Below are 21,224 nucleotides of genomic sequence, written 5' to 3' on the forward strand. Positions count from 1 at the left end.
GGCAGTCTTATTTAAGTAGTACAAGGAAGTCTTTCCTTAGACTTCTTGAAGAAAACATCTGTATTTTTTTTAACACGGCATGACATGACTGCTGTTAAGAAAAAATGTAAATTAGTTCAATCATTGTGGAAGACAGTATAGAGATTCCTCAAGGATCTAGAACCAGAAATACCATTTGACCCAGTAATCCTATTACTGGGTATATACCCCCAAAATAGAAATCATTCCACTATAAAGACACATGAACATGTATGTTTATTGCAGCACTATTTAAAATAGCAAAGACATGGAACCAACACAAATGCCCATCAGTGATAGACTGGATAAAGAAAATGTGGTTCATATACACCATGGAATACTATGCAGTCATAAAAGGGAATGAGATCATGTCCTTTGCAGGGACATGAATGAAGCTGGAAGCCACCATCCTCAGCAAACTAACACAGGAACAGAAAACCAAACACCACATGTTCTCATTCATAAGTGGGAGCTGAACATTGAGAACACATGGACACAGAGAAGGAAGCAACACACACCAGGGCCTGTTGGGGGGTCGGGGATGAGGGGAGGGAACTTAGAGGATGGGTCAATAGGTGCAGCAAACCACCATAGCACATGTACACTTACGTAACAAACCTGCACGTTTTGTGCATGCATCCTGTTTTTTTTAGAAGAAATAAAGAAAAAATGTAAACAATGAAAAAATAGATAAATATAAGCCTGCATATTAATAACTTCTTTTTTTATATTCATTTAAAAAATTTTTTTATTTCTATAGGTTTTGGGGGAACAAGTGTTATTTGGTTACTTGAGTAAGTTCTTTAGTGGCGATTTGTGAGATTTTGGTGAACCCATCACCTGAGCAGTATACACTGAAATAACTTATTTTAGCCAGCTATCTAATTTCTTACCTTGACAGAAGAGCTGAATTTTAACTTTACACCTACAGGCATATGAAGGTATTGCAGAAGATATATAGCCTGTACAATAAAATGAACATAATTTGCACACATAAGAACAGGAGAAAATATAAATTGTATCACTTCTTTGAGCAAAGTATAGTGTTCTCTTTACAGAAATAAGTACACCAGAGCCTTAGTAAATGAATAATAGTTTTCAGTTTATTTCCAGATAAAAGTTGGTGATTGCTAATTATGGCTTTAATCCATTTATTGATTTAACATAAAACTCAAATGCTAAATCTCTTTAGATGCATTGGAATTACATAAGAAATATTTGTGGAGCATTACTTTGAGAAAGTAGTAAAAAATAAAATTCCAAGTACATATCAAAAACCTGAGAACTTAAGTAACAAGCTCTGAAATCCTACGGTCCTGGAAGAGCAGAAGAAAATACACGCTAAACCACAGAACAATGAAAAATACAGGATAAAGCAAAAGTAAAGCAGAGAGGAATGTAAATTTGTCACAAAACAAGACAAAGGATAATTTAGTAAGAGGTGCTCCATAAACACTTGCTGCTTGTTGTGGTGGTGATAGGGAGATGCTGCTGCTTAGTGGTGTTGGTAAAGAATAAGACATAGGTATTCAAGTAAAATTAGCTAACTGTCATATTAAGAATGGAGGGAATGGGGAAAATATAGTAATATAGTCTTAAAAAAAACTTTTGAAAAAGGAAGAAAAATAAAGGATTGAGTTAGTCTCCTTTCTATGTATCTAATCATCCTGTAAGTTACATTAGTTCTACAAGTAGTACTCAATTCTGCCCCTCCGTCTTTGCTGGCATGGTCTACATCTAGGTCTCCATCATTTCCCATCTGCATTGCTTCAGTAACAGGTGTCTTTCTTCTGGTCTTGGCCCCTCCATCCATTTTCCACACCTGCTGCCAGAGTTATGTTTTGTTAATAAAATGAAAATCTGTTTTTTTTCTTTTTAAACATCTTTAATATTTTCCTGTGACTTTTAGGATAAAGTTAAACCAACTAAACTTAGTCCACAGAGCTTTCTACAACCTAGTTCCTGCAAGGCTCTGAATTTTTTTTACATCCACCTGGATTTACAGCAATGCCTACCTGCTCTCTCACATCTCTGTGCTTTTCATATGCTGTTCTATCTACATTGGATACTCCCTTCTCCCTTTCTGTATGTGACTAACCCTCACTCATCTTTCATATTTCAACAGAAGTACCACTTCCTTCAAGAAACCTCCTTCCTTTAGAAAACATTTTTCTGTGTTTAATTTGTTGGTTTATTTGTCCATCTTCTTTGCTATCCAAGATGGGAACCGTATTTCTCACTTCCACGTCTGGTGTGTCTATCACAGTGTATGGCATAGAGCTGGTACAAACAAATTCTTGCTGAAGAAAGAAAGAACAGAAAGAAGATATGCAACAATCAACTATGAAAGTTTGAGCAAAAATAATAATTCAAGATAATTCAAGACTGAATCCATCCTTTTGTTACTTAAAACCAATAGTTAGTCACATTTTCTGAATAACCACTTGATATGGTTTGGCTCTGTCCCTACCCAAATCTCATCTTGAATTGTAGCTCCCATAATTCCCACCTGTCATGGGAGGGACCCACTGGGAAGTAATTGAATCATGGGGCGGGTCTTTCCTGTCTGTTCTCATGATAGTGAATACATCTCACAAGAGATGATGGTTTTATAAAGGGGAGTTCCCCTGCACATGCTGTCTTTCCTGCTGCCATGTAAGACATGACTTTGCTCCTCATTCACCTCCTGCCATGATTGTGAGGCCTCCTCAGCTATGTAGAGCTGTGAGTCAATTGAACCTCTTTCCTTTATAGATTGCCCGTTTTAGCTATGTTTTTGTTGGCAGCATGGAAACAGACTGATACAGTAAATTGAGTGTTGCTATAAAGGGCACCTGAGAATGTGGAAACAAGTTTGGAACTGGGTGATAGGTAGAGGTTGAAACAGTGTGCAGGGCTCAGAAGATAGGAAAATGTGGGAAGTTTGGAACTTCCTAGAGAATTGGAGGGCTCAGAGGGCAGAAAGATGTTGGAAAGTATGGAACTTCCTAGAGACGTGTTGAATGGCTTAGGGCAAAATGCTGATAGTGATGTGGACAATGAAGTCCAGGCTGACATGGTCTCAGATGGAGATAAGGAACTCGTTGGGAACTGGAACAAAGGTGACTCTTGCTGTGCTTTAGCAAAGAGACTGACGGTTTTTAGCCTCTGCCCTAGATATATGTGGAACTTTGAACTTGAGAGAGATGCTTTGGGATATCTGGTGGAAGAAATTTCTAGGTAGCAAAATGTTCAAGAGGAAGTGAAGCATTAAAGTTTGGAAAATTTGCAGCCTGACCATGCAATAGAAAAGAAAAACCCATTTTCTGGGGAGAAATTCACGCCTGCATCAGAAATTTGCATAAGTAACCAGGAGCCCAATGTGAATCACCAAGAAAATGGAAAAAATGTCTCCAGGGCATGTTGGAGACCTTCCTGGTAGCCCCTCCATCGCAGGCTTGGAGGCTTAGGAGAGAAAAAGTGGTTTCCTGGGCCCCCCTGCTGTGTGCAGCCTAGGGGCTTGGCACCCTGCAGCTGCTCCAGCCATGGCTAGAGGGAGCCAAGGTACCGTTCAGGCAGTGGCTTCAGAGGGTGCAGGCCCTGGGCCTTGGCAGCTTCCACACGGTGTTGGGCCTGCAGGTACACAGAGGCCAGGAATTGAAGTTTGGGTGCCTCTTCCTGGATTTCAGAGGATGTGTGCAGATGCCTGGATATCCAGAGATTGGCTGCAGGGTCAGGGCCCTCATGGAGAGCCTCTGCTAGGGCAGTATGGAGGGAAGATGTGAGGTTGGAACCCCCATGCGGAGTCCCCACTGAGACACTGCCTAGTAGAGCCATCAGAGGAGGGCTCCCATCCTGCAGACCCCAGAATGTGGATCTGCCAAAGGCGTGTGCGGTATGCCTGGAAAAGCCTTAGATACTCAATGCCAGCCCGTGAAATCAGTCAAGAGGGGGGATGTACCCTGCAAAGCCAGAGGGACAGAGCTGTCTCAGATTATGAGAACCCACCTTTTGCATTGGCGTGACCTGGATGTGAGACATGGAGTCAAAGGAGATCATTTTGGAGCTTTAAGATTTGACTGCCTCACTGAAATTCATACTTGGGTGGGGCCTGTAGCCCCTTCATTTTGGCCAATTGCTACCATGTGGAATAGCTATATTTACCAAATGCCTGTACCCCCATTGTATCTAGGAAGTAACTAACTTGGTTTTGATTTTACAGGCAAGGGACTTGCCTTGTCTCAGATGAGACTTTGGACTGCAGACTTTTGAGTTAATGCTGAAATGAGTTAAGACTTTGGGGGAGTGTTGGGAAGGCATGATTGGTTTTGAAATGTGAGGGCATAGATTTGGGAGGGGTCAAGAGTGGAATGATATGATCTGGCTATGTCCCCACCCAAATCTCATCTTGAATTGTAGCTCCCAGAATTCCCACATGTTGTGGGAGGGACCTGAGGGGAGGTAATTGAATCATGGGGTCAGGTCTTTCCTGTTCTGTTCTCATGATGGTGAATAAGTCTCATGAGATCTGATGGTTTTATAAAGGGGAGTTCCCTTGCACACACTCTCTTGCCTGCCGCCATGTAAGACATGACTTTGCTCCTCATTCACCTTCCACCATGAAGTGTGAGGAGGCTTCCCCAGACATATGGAACTGTGAGTCAGTTGAACCTCTTTTTTTTTTATAGATTGCCCAGTCTCAGGTATGTCTTTGTTGGCAGTGAGGGAACAGACTAATACACTACCCAGTTGATGGCTTTCCTGTAACAGACAGAGCTAATTTTACATTTAGAATCAAAGCACGCAGAGTCCTGTTGAGATAGCAAACAAAACTAAGGATGATTGTTGTAACCTTTTCTCACTTGGTAGAATTTAAACACAATCTTGGAAACTCCAGGAAAAATAACAAATGAAAATGTTGCTCTCAAACCTGACCCCACATTTCTTCAAAAGTAGAATAGAGTCGTCTTGGAGGAGCAGCTCAGGCTTGTAAGTTGGGTAGCTGTGGGTTTGAATCCTGACTGATACTAGGCAGTTGTATAATCTTCAAGACTCTATATCTGATCTTGTTTAGCCTCAGTTTTCTTATTTGTAAAATAGAGTAACATCTACTTGCAGTGCTGCTGCAAAAATTAGAGCTAAACTATATCAGGTCACTATATTTAGAATAATTACAAATCCCCAAAAGGCAAAGAAGGTCCAAAGAAAGCCATTTACAGGGTGCCTCAACTTTGAGTTTGTGGCTGGAATTTGGATCTAAGAGATAGGAATTACATGTTCTCAAAAGCAGCAGATGGGCATGATAGGGCCCTAAGCAATTTTACTACAATCCTTTTGGAAATCTCTAATTGTTCTCTAAAGAGTTAACTTCAATTATCATTAGCCATCTGCTGAACCAATGGGATTTCCTCTGCAAGTGCCAGCAAGAATATTCCTCCCAAATAAAGAGAAAGTGCTTTTGAAATAAAACTTGTAGAGCATAACTCACACGTAAATACTTTCAAAGTTAAGAGGAAACAGCCTGAGGCTAGAGCCACCATTAATATTCAGAGCAAAATATGCATGTTGTATGATAAGAAAGAGTGAAAGATAAGCAGAGAATTACCAGTGAAGGCTACATCATCTGAGTCGGTTTCAGAGTGGCCTCTGGATGACATCATGATACCAGGGCCAGTTGGGATTAAGGAAGACTCTCTCCCAAGGCACCTGTTCATAAAACGAAAAAGCAGGGTACTGTGGTCAGCCAATGGGATCAGGAAATTCAAGGTACAGAACCTAGTACTTGTGCTACTCTTAGCTCATCACATAGCTACTGCCGTATTGCAAAATTCACTGAAACCAAGTGGAAAAACAACAGATGCTAAAAAAAGGGAATTTATAGAGATTTGGTGTAGCATTTTCCAAACTCGCCTAATCATATTAATCAGGCAGGATTGTTGAAATAGAAAATTCTAGGCTTTTCCCTGGAGGTTGAGTCGGAAAGTCTGGCATGGGGCCGAGGATTTTGCATTTTTTTAAACCTTCCAGGTGATTCTTCTCATCAGGCAGGTTTGACATTGATATAGTCCAGTGGTTCTTAAAGTATTGCCTCCAGATCAGCAGCATCAGCATTACCTGGGAACTTGTTAAAAATGCAAGTTATTGGGACCCCACTCCAGACCTATGAATTGGCAACTATGGGGTGGAGTGGGAAGAGAGACAGCAATCTGTTTTAGAAGACCTCTGGTCATTCTCATCCATACTAAAGCTTCAGATCTACATTTGTCAAATGTGGCCCAGAGAGCTAGAAGTGGGGAGTGCAGCTGCTGATTAGGAAATTCTCCTGGCCCAAATTCTCCTAGGACTAAGAAGGTCATGAATTAAATCCAGATACTAATGTTGCTTTTCCCTTGACTTCATTATCTCCTTTTCTATTTTTTAAGGAGCAGTTTAATTTTGTGGCCCTTTTTAACTTTCCCACTGATCAAGGCCAATCCCCTTTCTGCTTGATAGCAAGGATTCTTTATTATTTTCCTCCTTGATCCTCTTGCTTCTTTGCTCTCATCTTAAAGACATTGATAGAATGACATTGGTAGTATGGTCTCTCATTTCTCATATTTTTGACAAATGTGTTTTAATACTGGAACGTATCCAGAGATCTGCTATAATATTTTTTAATGGCAAGTTTTAGCAGATCTTGTCCTCCTTACCAAGCCTCACTTTTTTTTCACCTTTTGGAAGGGCAAGGCAATGCTTAAAGATATTATCCATTTTTAAAATGGCCATCATTTCGAAGGATAGATTCTGGCATCAATGATATGCAAATATTCCCACTCAATGTACAAAAGCAGAAATAATAAGGGAGTCACTAATCAGCTAATGAGACAATTTTCTGGCACAACTGTGAAGAAAGTGTATTAGTGTTAGTTTCTTAGGGTTGCCATCATGAAATACCACATGCTGAGTGGTTTAAGCAACAGAAATTTATTACCTCACAGTTCTGGAGGCTGGAAGTCCAGGATCAAGTTGTTGGCACTGTTGGTTTCTTCCATGAGCTGTGAGGGAAAAACCTGCTCCATCCCTTTCTTATAGCTTCTGCCAGCAAGCTTTGGAGTTTCTTGGTTTGTAGATGCATACCCATCTATGCCTTTAGGTTCACATAGTGTTCTCCCTGAATGTGTGTGTTCCCACTTTTTAAAGAACACCAGTTATATTGATTTAGGGGCCATCCTACCTCATCTTAACTAATTCTATCTACAATGACCTTATTTTCAAATAAGGTCGCATTAGGTACCAGGAATTAGGACTTCAATATATGAATTTGAAAGGGGGTGACAAAATCAATTTATAACAAGAAGGGTTCATAGAGGGAGGAAACCAAATCTAAACTCCAAAATCATAAAGACCTGACATGATGTTGTCTGTGGGACTTAAAGTGTTTAAAAAATTGAATAAAAATCTCAATGACACGTCAGCCCTGGCTACAATTAAGAAATCTATAAAACATAGATGAAAAAAATTGAAGAGGGGCCAGGCACAGTGGCTCATGCCTGTAATCTCAGCAGTTTGGGAAGCTGAGGCAGGCGGATCATTCGAGGTCAGGAGTTCAAAACCAGCCTCGCCAATATGGTGAAACCCCATCTCTACTAAAAGTACAAAAATTAGTCAAGCATGATGGCAGGTGCCTGTAATCCCAGCTACTCGGAAAGCTGAGGCAGGAGAATCATAGAATCATTTGAGCAGGGAGGTGGAGGTTGCAGTGAGCTGAGATCTTGCCACTGCACTCCAGCAGCCTAGGCAACAGAGTGAGACTCCATCTCAAAAAAAAAAAAATTGAAGAGGACACAAATAAATTGAAAGATATCCTATGTTCATGGATTGGAGAAAACAATCATTAAAATTTCCATATTACCCCAATCTACAGATTCAATGCAATCTACAGATTCAATGCAATTCTTATCAAAATACTAGTGACATTCCTCACAGAAATAGAAAAAACAATTTTAAAATTTATGTGGAACCACGGAAGACCCAGATAGCCACAGCAATTCTGAGCAAAAAAGACAAAGCTAGATGCATCACACTATCTGACTTCGAAATATACTACAAAGCTCTAGTAACCAACACAGAATAATACTGGCATAAAAATAGACACATAGATCAATGGAATAGAGAACCAAGAAATAAATTCATGCATTTACAGCCAACTGATTTTTGACGAAGATGCCAAGAACACACATTGGGGAAAGGACAATCTCTTCAATAAATGGTGCTGAAAAAAATGGATAGCCACATGCAGAAGCATGAAACTAGACCCCCATCTCTCACAGTATACAAAAATCAACTCTAACTGGATTAAAGACTCAAACATAAGATCCAAACTATGAAACTACTACAGCAAAAGATAGAGGAAATGCTTCATGAAATTGAACTGGGAAAAGGTTTTTTGAATAAAACTTCAAAAGCCCTGGCAACAAAAGCTAAAATAGACAAATGAGATTACATAAAACTAAAAAGCTTCTGTACAGCAAAGGAAATGATCAATGAAGTGAAAACAAAATCTACAGAATGAGAGAAATATTTGCAAACTATGCATCTGATAATAAGTTAATACCCTGATTATATAAAAAACTCAACAACTCAATGGCCAAAACACAAAAAATCAGATAAAAAATGGCAAAAGACCTGAATAGACATTTTTTTCACAAGAGTACATACAAATAACCAACAGATAGATTAAAAATGCAAAACTTCACTAATCACCTGAGGAATGCTCATCAAAACCACAATGGTATCACCTCACCGCAGTTAAAACAGCTTTTTTCAAAAAGACAAACATGCTGGCAAAGGAAAGGGAACTCTTACACACGATTGGTGGAAATATAAGGTAATACAGCCATTATGGAAAACAGTATAAAGTTTCCTTTAAAAACTAGAAATAGACTACCATTTGATCTAGCAAGCTCATTACTGGGCATATATCAAAGAAAATGAAATCGGTATGTTGATGATACATCTGCACACCCATGTTTATTATAGTGCTATTCACAGTAGTCAAGATATGGAATGAACCTAGATGACCATCTACAGATGAATGGATTAAAAATTGTTATACACACAAACACACACACATGCAGACACACAATAGAATTCCATTTAACCATAACACAGAATGAAATCATGTCAGTTGAAGCAACGTAGATGAACCTGGAGGACATTATATTATGTGAAATAAGCTAGACACAGAAAGACAAACTGCATAATCTCACTCATGTGAAATCTAAAAACATTGATTTCATAGAAATAGAGAGTAAAATAGTGGCTACCAAAGGCTGGAAGGGGGGACAACAAAAGGTTGGTCAATTGCTGCAACATTAAATTATACAGGAAGAATAAGTTTTGATGTTGTATTACACAATACACTGACTATAGAAAAATAGCATTGTACTACATATTCAAGATAGCTAGAAGAGAAGATTTTGAAGGTTGTCACCACAAAGAAATGTCTAAAATGATGGATATGATAACTACTCCAATTTGATCATTACACTATGTACATGTGCCTCAAAACATCACATTGTACCCCAGAAATATGTAATATTATTGTGTCAATTATAAATTTAAAAATAAATTTTAAAAAGGAAGAGAATTCAAAAGTGGTCAGATTTCTGACCCTGTATTATCTGGAAGTTTTCCCTGCAAAAAAATAAATAGTACAAAGTTTTTAAAGCACATGGTGGGAAAGATATTTATGTTGTTCATAATGGATTTTAAATGATCAAGTTAAATGAAGGTCAAATTGCTCTATTTATATTGGAGAGGATGAAATGTTGTAGGAATGCCTGCAGTTACATTATCAACTCAGGTTGACTTCACTGCTTTGAATAGTCAGATTTCTCCCTGGTAGTTTCCAAATCAGAGCAATATACTCATTTAGGGGTTGAAGTTTGAAAGGAAATCAGATGATGCCCATTTAAAAGATTATTAAGGTTTACATAATTCTTTGGACAAGGGGACATTCGAATAGATGTATGATGTTATTACTGAAAACAGAGGGTAATAGTTGTCTCACTGTTGCCTTCTTGACTCAGACTTTCTTATTTGGGGATTTTAATTTACGATTCTGTCCTGTACACAGACAAACCTTCACAAGAATATAACAAACATCTTTACTTCTATTGTTATTATTATTAAGACAGAGTCTTGTTCTGTCACCTAGGCTGGAGTGCAGTGGCAAAATCTCGCCTCACAGGAACCTCCGACTCCCTGGCTCAAGCAATTCTCCTGCCTCAACCTCCCAAGTAGCTGGGATTACAGGCATGGGCCACCTCACCTGGCTAATTTTTGTATTTTTTAGTCGAGATGCGGTTTCACCATGTTGGCCAGGCTGTTCTCGAACCCCTGGCCTCAAGTGATCTGCCCACTTCCGCTTCCCAAAGTGTCAGGATTACAGCTGTGAGCCACCGCACTCGGCCTATATTTATTTATAAAAGTTTCATCTTGAGTTTGGGTCAACTGCCTCTGCTGGTCTCTTGACTCCATAGTCCAGTTGTTGGCACCAATTCATCTTGGTGCTTTAGAAGCCTCTAAAGGCAGTTCATGATCTTTCAGAACATTGCTCAGTGTTGTTTCTAATGCTTGTATTGTTAGTCTTATCCTGACCTTTACGTTGTGCCAGTAAAATTCCATTGATTGTATTTTTTCATTTCATCACTGTATTTGTGTACCCATGCCCCACTTTTTAAAGAAAAAAATCGTGTTTGAAAGACATGTACTTGTGTTCTAAGAAGTGATGCAACTATTTTTTGGGAAAAAAATGAAACTTTAAGCATATTTCTAAAGTTCTTTTTGTATCAACACTTCTTGCTGTGTTTTCCCAGTTACGGTGGTATTTGACAAACACCCGGCTGATACTAATCTGGTACACAGCTGAACAAATCATTTTCTTAAAATGGTTCCCCCAAAAGGCTAATTATAAATATAAATGCCTGTAATTACTTAGAGTATATAAAAATCATTATAGGAAATATAGAGGGAACTGCATTCGTATGATCCACTTAACAACATTCACGATATCCTGTAATGAATTCACACTTCAACTTCACTCAGACTTCAAAATTATACAAAAAATTAACTCTTTCTCATGGTGGAGATAGCTGCCCAAACCTGTAATGGCTGTCCTCTACAGTGAAGTTGGAAATAGCTACTTGAGATGCCATAGACAGCCAAAGTCCAGTTAAGATCAGTCCTAGACTGGGTGTTGAAAAATTTCTTTAGGTCTTTCAGGTTTACATTTGGAATCTGGTCGGTTGTCTAAAAAATAAATGTATAATTGTGCATAGTGATGGGATTAGTGGCGTAGAATATATTTCTGTAACAATTCCACCCTTGAATGAATGATAAAATCAAATAGGGCCAAATATATATCAAGCAAGAAGTTCTGCTTTGAGAACTAATGACCAATTTCTAGTGATATTAACGGAAGTGTTATAAAACTTTTTTTATTTCCTGTATTTCTATTGGGGAAAGAGGACAAGGGCAGGATGGATAACTCCAAGTACTTCCAATCTCTACTAACAGAACAATATTAGATCATGCAGAGAAGGAACATGTCTCCATCTGATTTTAGTATTGTTTTTCTTAGCAGGACTTTTCCCCTCTCTCCCTTCCTCCTTGTCTTCCTTCCCTTCTTCCTTTCCTCCATCTTTCTTCTCTGCTTCTCACTTTCTCTCTTTGAATACTTACTAAGTGAATAAAATCCACTTGATTGTGCACTACTTGGGAATAAGAATCAGGTTATTTCTAGAATGATGAGAATCTATCTGATGCAAAGAGAAAAGGGAAGTAAACTTTTTTAAAGTTTATAATCTATAAGTGCTTTATATCCACTATGTCATGTGATAGCCACCGCCTTTCTATGAGATTATTATTATAAACTTTCATTTCAGAGATAAGAAGCTTGAGGCTCATCTCTAATTTATGGCTTAATTAACTTACTTCCTCAAGGCCTATAGATTTATGTGGTGTTATTAGAATTCAAACTCAAGTTTGTCTGGCTACAAATTCTGTATTTCCACTGTAAGTTTCAAAACATTTTCAATGTTTACAACTGACTGCAAATAGATTGATGTTAGAAATTATGTTAGCCATAAGACAATAATTATAGTTTCTTAAAGAAATGATGAGACTAAAATCTTAGCTTCCTTCCCTATTCTCTTCTCTCTTTTTTCATATAGGTAGAGATTAAAATTCTCTGAAATTGTGGGTATTATTTTAGCCAGAAAACATGACAATATAGAATACCTTACTTTAATTTCATTTTCAATAGTATATTTGTAGTTTCTTTTTTTTAACAGTCATGTGTTTTTTCTTCCTTTTAGTGTTGAATGTAGAAAACAGAATTTCAAATTCCCAACTATGTAACAACAAAAAAGAAATATTTGTATTACATGATAGCAAAATGCCATCAAGAGACACTATTGAATTTACTTTCTCACACAGAGAAAACTGTAATAGTGAAAGGGGAAAAAAGGATATTAAACCTGAAATCAGAGGTACTGGTTTTGGAATATAGACTCTTCCACCTATCATATACGTGAATTTGGGTAAATGATTTAAAAGCTTTAAGCTTCAGTTCCATCATCTATGACAAAGATCTTAATGCCCATTTGCAGGATTGCTGTGAGGATTAATATGAGGAGACTATGTTAAGACTGTCTGAACATTTTTAAGAGTAATGTCGACATACAGCACTAGTACTGCCAGTCCCCACTCCTGACCCCACAGAAGATCCTGCCAAACTATAATGGTAGTCTTTCCAGCAGATCTGGACAGCTTCACAAAATGAAGCCTCATAAAAGTCTTTTATAAAGACTGGTCCAATAGACCTTCCTAGGTTAGTGGACCCAAAAAGTGGACATAATTAAGCTAGATGGATCCTCTTGGCCAGTCTGGGTTCAGGTGAGAGATATCCACTGCCCTTTTCCACCTAAGGCCTAAAATACTAAGTTGGAGCTTTAGCCCTTTAACTTAATTCCTGTTAAAATGCAGCTATCTTAGTGAGTGATTTCTATATACTTTCCTGGGAGCAGCGTGTGACAGAGGAGTGGGAACGGGACAGGGAAAGCATGAGTTGAACACAGAAGAGACAGAAAGGCATGCCTATGACTAGGAGATGCTTGGTAGGCAGAACCGAGGGGATGAATGATAGTGTTCCCCATTTCTATAGTCTCTTCAGATTCAGCCATGCCTATGTTGTTTATCTTTTGCTACACTTTTAGTCTATTTACCATTACCCCTCACAGAAATAGCTATTTTCATTGAACATCATCTGTGGTTTAGCATCCTTCTAGGAACTTTGTGTATTAAATTATAGCAAACTTATACTGTTATCACTCTTTTTCAGATGAGAAAAAGAAGACTCAGAGAGCAAGTAAGTTGCAAAGATAGTATTAAAACTAGTTGCATTTGAATCCAAACCTCTTCACTTTCTGCCAACTGTACTGTTTGTCATATTTCCTTAAATTGAAAGTTCGTGTTTTCCTTCCTATCAAGAATGTGAAGGAACCTATCCCAGTCACAAAGATTAGGATATATAGTAGCAGCAGCAACAACAACAACAAATCCCCAAGTCTTAGCATTTAAAAATGAAAAAAGGTCTTTGCCCCCATATAACATGTCTGTTGGGGATCAGCTGTGGGGACTTGGCAGCACATTGTCCTCATCAGAGACTTAGGCTATTGGAGGCTTCAAGCATCACTAGACTCCACTGCACACAGAAGGGAAGAATTGTATGGCAGCTCTTAAATACTGCCAGACCAAGTATGTGACGCCAACCTAAAGAAGTATGGTTGTTCCTTGGTATCCACTAGGGAATAAGTTACATGACCACCTTCCCCCTACCAAAATCCCAGGATGCTCAAATCCCTTATATAAATTAGAGTAGTATTTGCATATAACCTATGCACATCCTCCTGCACATTTTAAATAATCTCTGGATTACTTATAATGCCTAATACAATGTAAATGTTGTATAAATAGTGATTATACTGTATCACCTTTTTATTTGTATTATTTTTATTGTCATATTGTTATTTTTTATTATTTTCTTTTCTCAATATTTTGATCTGTGGTTAGTTAATCTGCAGTTTGCAGAACCCTCAGATACAGAGGGCAACTGCACATTGTGGGCAAGTACAAACCTATTGTGTGCTGAACAGAGAAGAAATGGAGGTACTCGTGAGCAGCATTAATGTGTACACCAGAATCTCAACAGTAAAGACAGAATAACAATGAAGAAAATAACTACAGGAGTGCTGTGTTTTAAAAAAGCAAGCTCCTCCAGCTGAGTTTGTGACTCTAATCCCTGCTTATTTTGAGCACTTTCCATGTGTTGATTGACTCGGAAAAGTGGGAGATTACCAGCAAGCCAGGTCATTTGGGCAAACATGAGCATATTTTTAGCAAAGCTGAACAAACTGGTTGGTCACTCGAACTACCCAATTTAGACTTATAGTAAGAATAGCACATGGTTCAGAATTGCCAAGACTGCTGCTTTAGTCAACAGAAAATTTTTCATATGCATGCTGGTAATGCAGTGCATCTCTGGAAGAAATGCAAGAGTATTTTAACATTTGGTCCAGAAGAAATATGTAAAGGGTGTTTGTAGAATTTGATGCCCTCCTCAGTGACATAAGGTTATGGGTTTGTGAATGGAAAATCTGTTATTTGTTCAGGTTATTAAAACACATTCTAATTCAACATCATTAGACTGGCAAAAAACTTCCACTTTTAGGACTCTATAAAACCTACATTAACCTTGAATTAACAAAGCTAGGAAGTGTGATGTAGTAGAAGGGGCTTTAAGGAAGGCAGGGTTCATAACCCCATCATGAAGTTACTTACTACAAGAACTTTAATTAATTCTGAATCTTTCAGGCCATTTCTCATCTGTTATGTGAGAATATTAATAAGTAAATGTGGCAAGTACTGTTGACTCTACCTTCAAAATATATCTTCTACTATTCACTTCTCTCCATCTCTAAAACTCCAAATTCAGGCAAAACTAATTTCTCAGCTAGACCGCCACACCTGCTCCTAATACTTCTCCTCTTGCGCCCACCAGCCCACTCATTACTCAGCAGACATAAGGATCTTTCCTGCCCCAGGTTCTTTGCACATGCTATCCCACTCTTTTCCCTACCTCCTGCATGCTACAGCTCTGTTTCTTCCTTTGGTTAACAGCTTAAGTACTTTCTCGAAGCATTTTTTCTTGATATTCCTATCTACAGTAGATTTCTCTATTATGTACTATCTCAGCTCATTTGTTTCCTTCATGGTGCCTGTCCTATTTAGTAATTTGTTTCTGTTTGTCTGTCTACCTTTTTGTTTTCTATATTAGAATATGAGTTTCCCAAGGGCAGAGACAGGCTTTATCTTGTCTGTCCTTGAATCTACCAAGCACAGTGCCTGGCACATTGGAGGTGCTAAGGAAATATTAGTGTAAAGAGTGAAGGAATTGCTGTGAGGAATATGTGAGTTAATTAAGTGCATCTTTAGGTACCTGGGTAGTGCTCAGTTAATATTGTTATTCTTTTCCTTTTCTTTACCAGTGCTGCCCAATCAATCTCCCTCTTCTACTCCGTATATTTCCCTGCTGAAGTTATACTAGCATGTTTCCCCATCATATGCAAATATCCTAGAAATCCAAACTAAAAGGCAAAGATATTGAAATACAGGGAACAGAAGAAATTGCTCCTGACTTTGATACATTGCTCTTTTAATACATCTGTGTTTTTGTGAATTATGCACTGAAACTCTTACATGACCTTTCCTACACCAAATTTAGAGGTTTGTAATCAGCAAACAAGTGTTTGTTTCTTATGATTTCTTTCTATAAGTTATACAGTATCTCTAAGTTTTCTTGAACAATGGTGTTAAAAATAATTTTAATACTTTATTGTTATTTTCTTTTATTATTCAAAAATGGGTGGAAAATGAAGATGCAAAAATGCAGAAAGTAGTTATAAAAAGTTAGGTAAGGAACAGTAGAGTTAAGACAAAGGTAAAAGTAATTAAGCATGCAATCGATAGTTAGCATTTAGTTTCTATTGGACACATTAAAATTAAACTGATTAATAGTGTCTTCATTTACAAAGGAAGCAAATTTAAAGAATAGCATGAAATGGGCCTGGCACAGTGGCTTACGCCTGTAATTCCAGCACTTTGGAGGCTGAGGCAGGCAGATTACTTGAGATCAGGGGTTTTAGGCCAGCCTGGTCAACATGGTGAAACCCCATCTCTACAAAATAACAACAACAACAACAAAAATGAAAATTAGCCAGGCGTGGTGGTGGGCTCCTGTAGTCTCAGCTACTCAGGAGGCTGAGGTGAGAGAATCGCTTGAACCTGGAAGGTGGAGGTTGCAGTGAGCCAAGATCATCCTGGGCGACAGAGCAAGACTTCGTCTAAAAAAAAAATGAAAAGAAGAAGAAGAAGAATAGCATGAAATGCTAGAATTTATTGGGTATTATATCTAAAAGGAGAGGCATATTTATGAAATTTAAATCAGTTTTAGCTCTCTGTAGAACAGAATCCCCACTCTAAAGTACATTATCTCTTGCATATTTGACTTTCTTATATGTTTTTAGTCTGATTTTGTTTGAAAGTAGTGGATTGCCAATATGCTTGCTCCTTTTTCCTGTGAAAGGTGAGCAAACCCACCCTGTCATTTACTTATGAGGAACTTGTGACCCAGTGAGGTGAAGGAATTAGTCCTACTGGAATGCCTCCATTCTTTGTAATCAGTTGCCTGAATTATTTTAGAGTCTGTTTATTTTAAAAGAATCTTTCATAGTTCTGGCAAAAATTTATTTATAAATGGCTTTGAGTTTGAGGTAGAAAATATTAACTATTAGACAGCTGATTGTTCTAGATGCGCAAGGAGTAAGGCACTCAGGATGTCCTTAACTTTGTTTTCCTCTTGGTTGGTTAATCCCTCCATATGCAATAGGTTGTTTACTTCAATCTGTTTCTCATTTAAGACCACTGAAGGTTAATCCATGGAGCTCACACTCTGTACCTTCTGAAATAACTCTAACAAATCAAGTTAAAATTTTCCTGACCCTTCTTCATGTCTTCCTTCACTCCTTAACTCCTGCCAGTACGTGCTGGGAATTTGCCTCTGGACTTTGACACATTTACTCTTTAGATTTGTTATGTCCCACATTAACTGAACTTTGCCATATTCTTAATGTTGATCTGGATTTGCAGAGGTGCTTTTGGAGTTCTGCCCATATTCCCAGCATCTAATCCCCAGCAAGCCTCTCTCTATTTTCCTCCACTATCCACTGCCTTACATTAAATTACCATTATGCTAGCTACATTTCAAGTTCTTGGTAGCCACATGTAACTACTGGTAATCATATTGGACAGGATAGAAAGTTGTATTGAACAGTGCTACCCTGGAATATCTAGACCTTCACCTACCTGTGCCAGCGTCAGTATCTCTCTAGGTAGATAAAATATCTGAGCAACACAAACTAGAATGCCTCAATGTCCATAAAATCATTTGGCAAGTTAAGTCTCAGTAAAAATGTCCTTGATGTTTTTTTCTTTGTAGTTAATGATGCATTTCATTGCTTTCCAAACTCTTTCACAAGGCTTACAAAATCCATCATGACCTTTACCATTTGTCTAACTTCATTATTTCTCTTTCCCTTGAACTGTACTCTTTTGAACTATTTTACATTTCTTGACTCCAAGTCTAAACCTGCTACTCCTTCTGTCTAGAATATTCTTCCTTTCCTGTTCAGTGTCTCAAGTATTCTCTGGTGCTATGGGACACTTTAAGAGGAGGAGCTTAATCCCTTTGGACAACTTAGAGATGTGGAATTAATTTAATGTCGCTTGATGATTTCTATCATTCAACATCAGAAAGCAATTTAGGGCACAGGCAATGTGAAACTGCATTTTGTACACAGAAAATTATGAAATACTAAACTTCTTAAGGGAGGAGCCATTAACCTCAGAAACTTAGATTGTTCCTATTGTTTTATAAGAAACAAATCTTTCGTATATTTATCCGTAGATGTGTGTTTGTGTATGTAACTCCCTTCCGCCGCATAAACTTTTCCCAACACTCCTTTACCCCACGCCTGAAGAGACAATGGAGGAAAGAATGGAGGAGCTCTGTGAATAAAATGAAAACTCTATTTGAATCCAGTCCAATATTTAACTCAAAGAAAATATTTTAATACTAGCCAGAACTTTTGAGAAGCGTGCTCTAATTCGTCCTTTCTTTTTCTTTATGACATCTGTCTAAAGGGAACATTTGTGGAAGAGACTCATCCACAGAGAGAGTAGGGTTGGCAGAAGCAATGCAGACAGGCTTCTGCAGATAGGCTGTGGTCCTTCCTGTAAGGCAGCATTTCACAATTCAGATGAAATGACTCTTGTCATTTTTCTTTTCAGTTATTGCAAAATCTGCTTCAGTGAAACCTGCTTATCTGTTTCTGTATAATTAAAAAAAATCTTGTACAAGTAACAAAGTACATGAAATCAAACACACTTGCTAAACTAATGGCATATGGAGTTATTATGCACGTGAGACTCAAGTCTCAGTGATTAGATTATGCCTCTCCCCTTCCATTATGACTGCAAATTGGTATGCAGCCATTTTCAAATTAGTGACTGTATTAGTTAGTTCACAGCCTGCTGTAAAGATCTTCTTGAGACTGGGTAAATTATAAAGGAAAGAGGTTTAATTGACTCACAGTTCCACAGAGCTGGGGAAGCCTCAGGAAACTTACAGTTAATGGTGGAAGGGGAAGCAAACACATCCTTATTCACATGGCAGCAGGAAGGAGAATTGTAGAGCAAAGCGGGGTGGGGAAAAGTCCGTTATAAAACCATCAGATCTCATGAGACCTCACTCACTATCACAAGACCAGCATGGAGGTAACCACCCCCATGATTCAATTACCTCCCACTGGGTCCCTACCATGTATAATTCAAGCGGAGATTTGGGTGGGGATACAGCCAAAGCATATCAGTGGCAATGTATAAATCTCAAAGGCTCATGTCTAGTTTTGCAGAGCATTGGTTTTATATGATAGCAGTTACTGTCCCTATGCAGTGAAGTGTGATACAGGCTTTTTCTAAGGCATTACAGGAAACCTCTACCATTTCATCACACTTACTATGCTAAAAGCCATGATGAAGTCCATGACTGTGCTCTCTAGCACTTAATTATGTTTCGATTACTACAAATAATTTATTTTTTTACATTTTGTTTCTTAGGATTCCCAGCCACAAACACCCATTCATCCTATCAAAACAGAACAAACCATAGCACATATATGTAAACATTTTTAGAACATGTACACGTAGATAAACAAGTGTATAGAACGTAACAAAGTTTCTAAACCATATCACATTGTTTATTTTAGTCACCAGTACTCAACAATGATTCAAGAAATTCAGACCCCAACAGCATTAATGTCTCAGCAATGTAACCTGAAACTCAGCAACCCAAATCTACAGTAGTGGGAAAGCCTGGGTTTGTGCATTGTCCGATGTGAAGGTTAATTCGAATTATTTTTCCAGACATATGGAGTTCTCCTTTACTTTCAGAAAAAGAAAGAAAGAAAAAGTTGTTGCACACCTACTGTATTAGTCCATTTTTACACTGCTGAAAAAGACATACCCAATCAAGACTGAGAAGAAAAAGAGGTTTAATTGGACTTACAGTTCCACATGGCTGAGGAGATGTCAGAATTATGGTGGGAGCTGAAAGGCACTTCTTACATGGTGGTAGCAAGAGAAGATGAGGAGGAAGCAAAAGCAGAAACCCCTGATAAACCCATCATATCTTGTGAGGCTTATTCACTATCATGAGACTAGCATGGGAAAGACCGGCCCCCATGATTCATTTACCTCCCACTGGGTCCCTCCCACAACATGTGGGAATTCTGGGAGATACAATTCAAGTTGAAATTTGGGTGGGGACACAGCCAAACTGTATCACCTACTTTAGCTTAAGCATGGTGTTAGATATATCCACAGAAGTTACCATGTTTAATTTTAACAATGACCCTGAGAGTAAGAATTTTTATTCCTATTTTTACTGATGAGGAAAACTAAGGCATAGAGCAGATCATTAACTTCCCCAAGAACACAGTGCTGAGGCTGAGATACAAACCTAGTCCTGGAACTCTTGAGTTTATTCCTTTTCTAATGTACCGTGCTATCCCAGGTCACTGAAAACCTACTTACGTAGTTACTGCACCTGGAATTATATAAGTCTGCTCAAGGACAAGCAGGGGCAAATCAACCAGTGAAAATAAAGTATAGCAGAACCAGGAACATAAGACCTGTGAGCATGCATATCTGATTCCTGGAACACAAATGGTCAGGACCCCAGCCAAATGAACTGAAGGTTAGTTCTGGGCCACAGTCCAATTGGAAATAGAAGTGTCAAATAGAAAACCTATAGCAGAAGTTCCGGTAGGCAAACTGTGCCAGTTGAGTGGACTATTGGAGATCATTTTGGTGTGGTGGGTCCATGAACACCCAGGACCTACCAGATACACCAGCTTTACAGCAACGGACTAATTCCAGACTCTGCAGACTGGCTTACTATATGCCTGCCTGTTAAATTGTGTAAGATGTTTTATGCAGAGTATCTCAATGAAACCTCACCACAGCAGAAAGAAGCAAGATTGTTTTATTACTTGCCATAGTTTAACATGGCAGGTTAAGTAGTGGTAAAGAGCATGCACTGTAGAACCAAGTTTCCTGGGTCTGTCTTCTGGTTCTTACCAATTCTGTTATCATCTATTTGGGGAAATTTGCTTAACTCTGCCTGTGACCCACTTCATTTGTAAACTGGGAGTGAGATAGTGCTCAAGTTTTCAGCTTTCCAAGAGTATAAAGGCTTCAAATGGGGCCTGGCTCAGGAAATTGTTAGGCAAATGTATGATAAATAAAGGAGAAAACTAAGTAACTTGGGTAAATTCATAAAAGTGATATGTGGTGGGGCTGGGACTTAAATCCAGAGATATCTGACTCTGCAAGTGAGGGACCTCAGGGACTTCACCTCTGAGGGGACTAGGGAAAGCAGATATCAACACAATCCCAAGAGTCCTCTTATTTTCTGTCTCATCCTATATTGGCTACCGTTTCGATGGAAGTCATGAAATTACTAAAAGTAATTTCAGAATCTCCTTTGCATAAGGCCCTTTCCAATG

At 38.4% G+C, this 21,224-nt stretch overlaps 1 protein-coding gene across 5 annotated transcripts in view; it reads left to right on the top strand.

Annotated features, from left to right (window-relative positions):
- The window catches only part of PTGER3 (prostaglandin E receptor 3), a 211,343-nt gene that overhangs the window by 93,063 nt on the left and 97,056 nt on the right, over nt 1-21,224 (top strand). For 3 of the 5 annotated variants that reach the window (XM_054667303.2, XM_063800395.1, XM_054667313.2), the window contains one exon: nt 13,382-13,408. The exons of 1 other annotated variant lie outside the window; for it this stretch is intronic. In XM_054667303.2, the coding sequence (XP_054523278.1) occupies nt 13,382-13,408 (27 nt within the window). Of the gene's footprint in view, nt 1-13,381; nt 13,409-14,112; nt 15,972-21,224 lie in introns of those variants that run through there. One more of the 5 variants, XM_003308148.6, reaches the window with a different exon arrangement.

This window comes from Pan troglodytes, chromosome 1 (assembly GCF_028858775.2).
Source record: "Pan troglodytes isolate AG18354 chromosome 1, NHGRI_mPanTro3-v2.0_pri, whole genome shotgun sequence".
NCBI classification, from domain to species: domain Eukaryota; kingdom Metazoa; phylum Chordata; class Mammalia; order Primates; family Hominidae; genus Pan; species Pan troglodytes.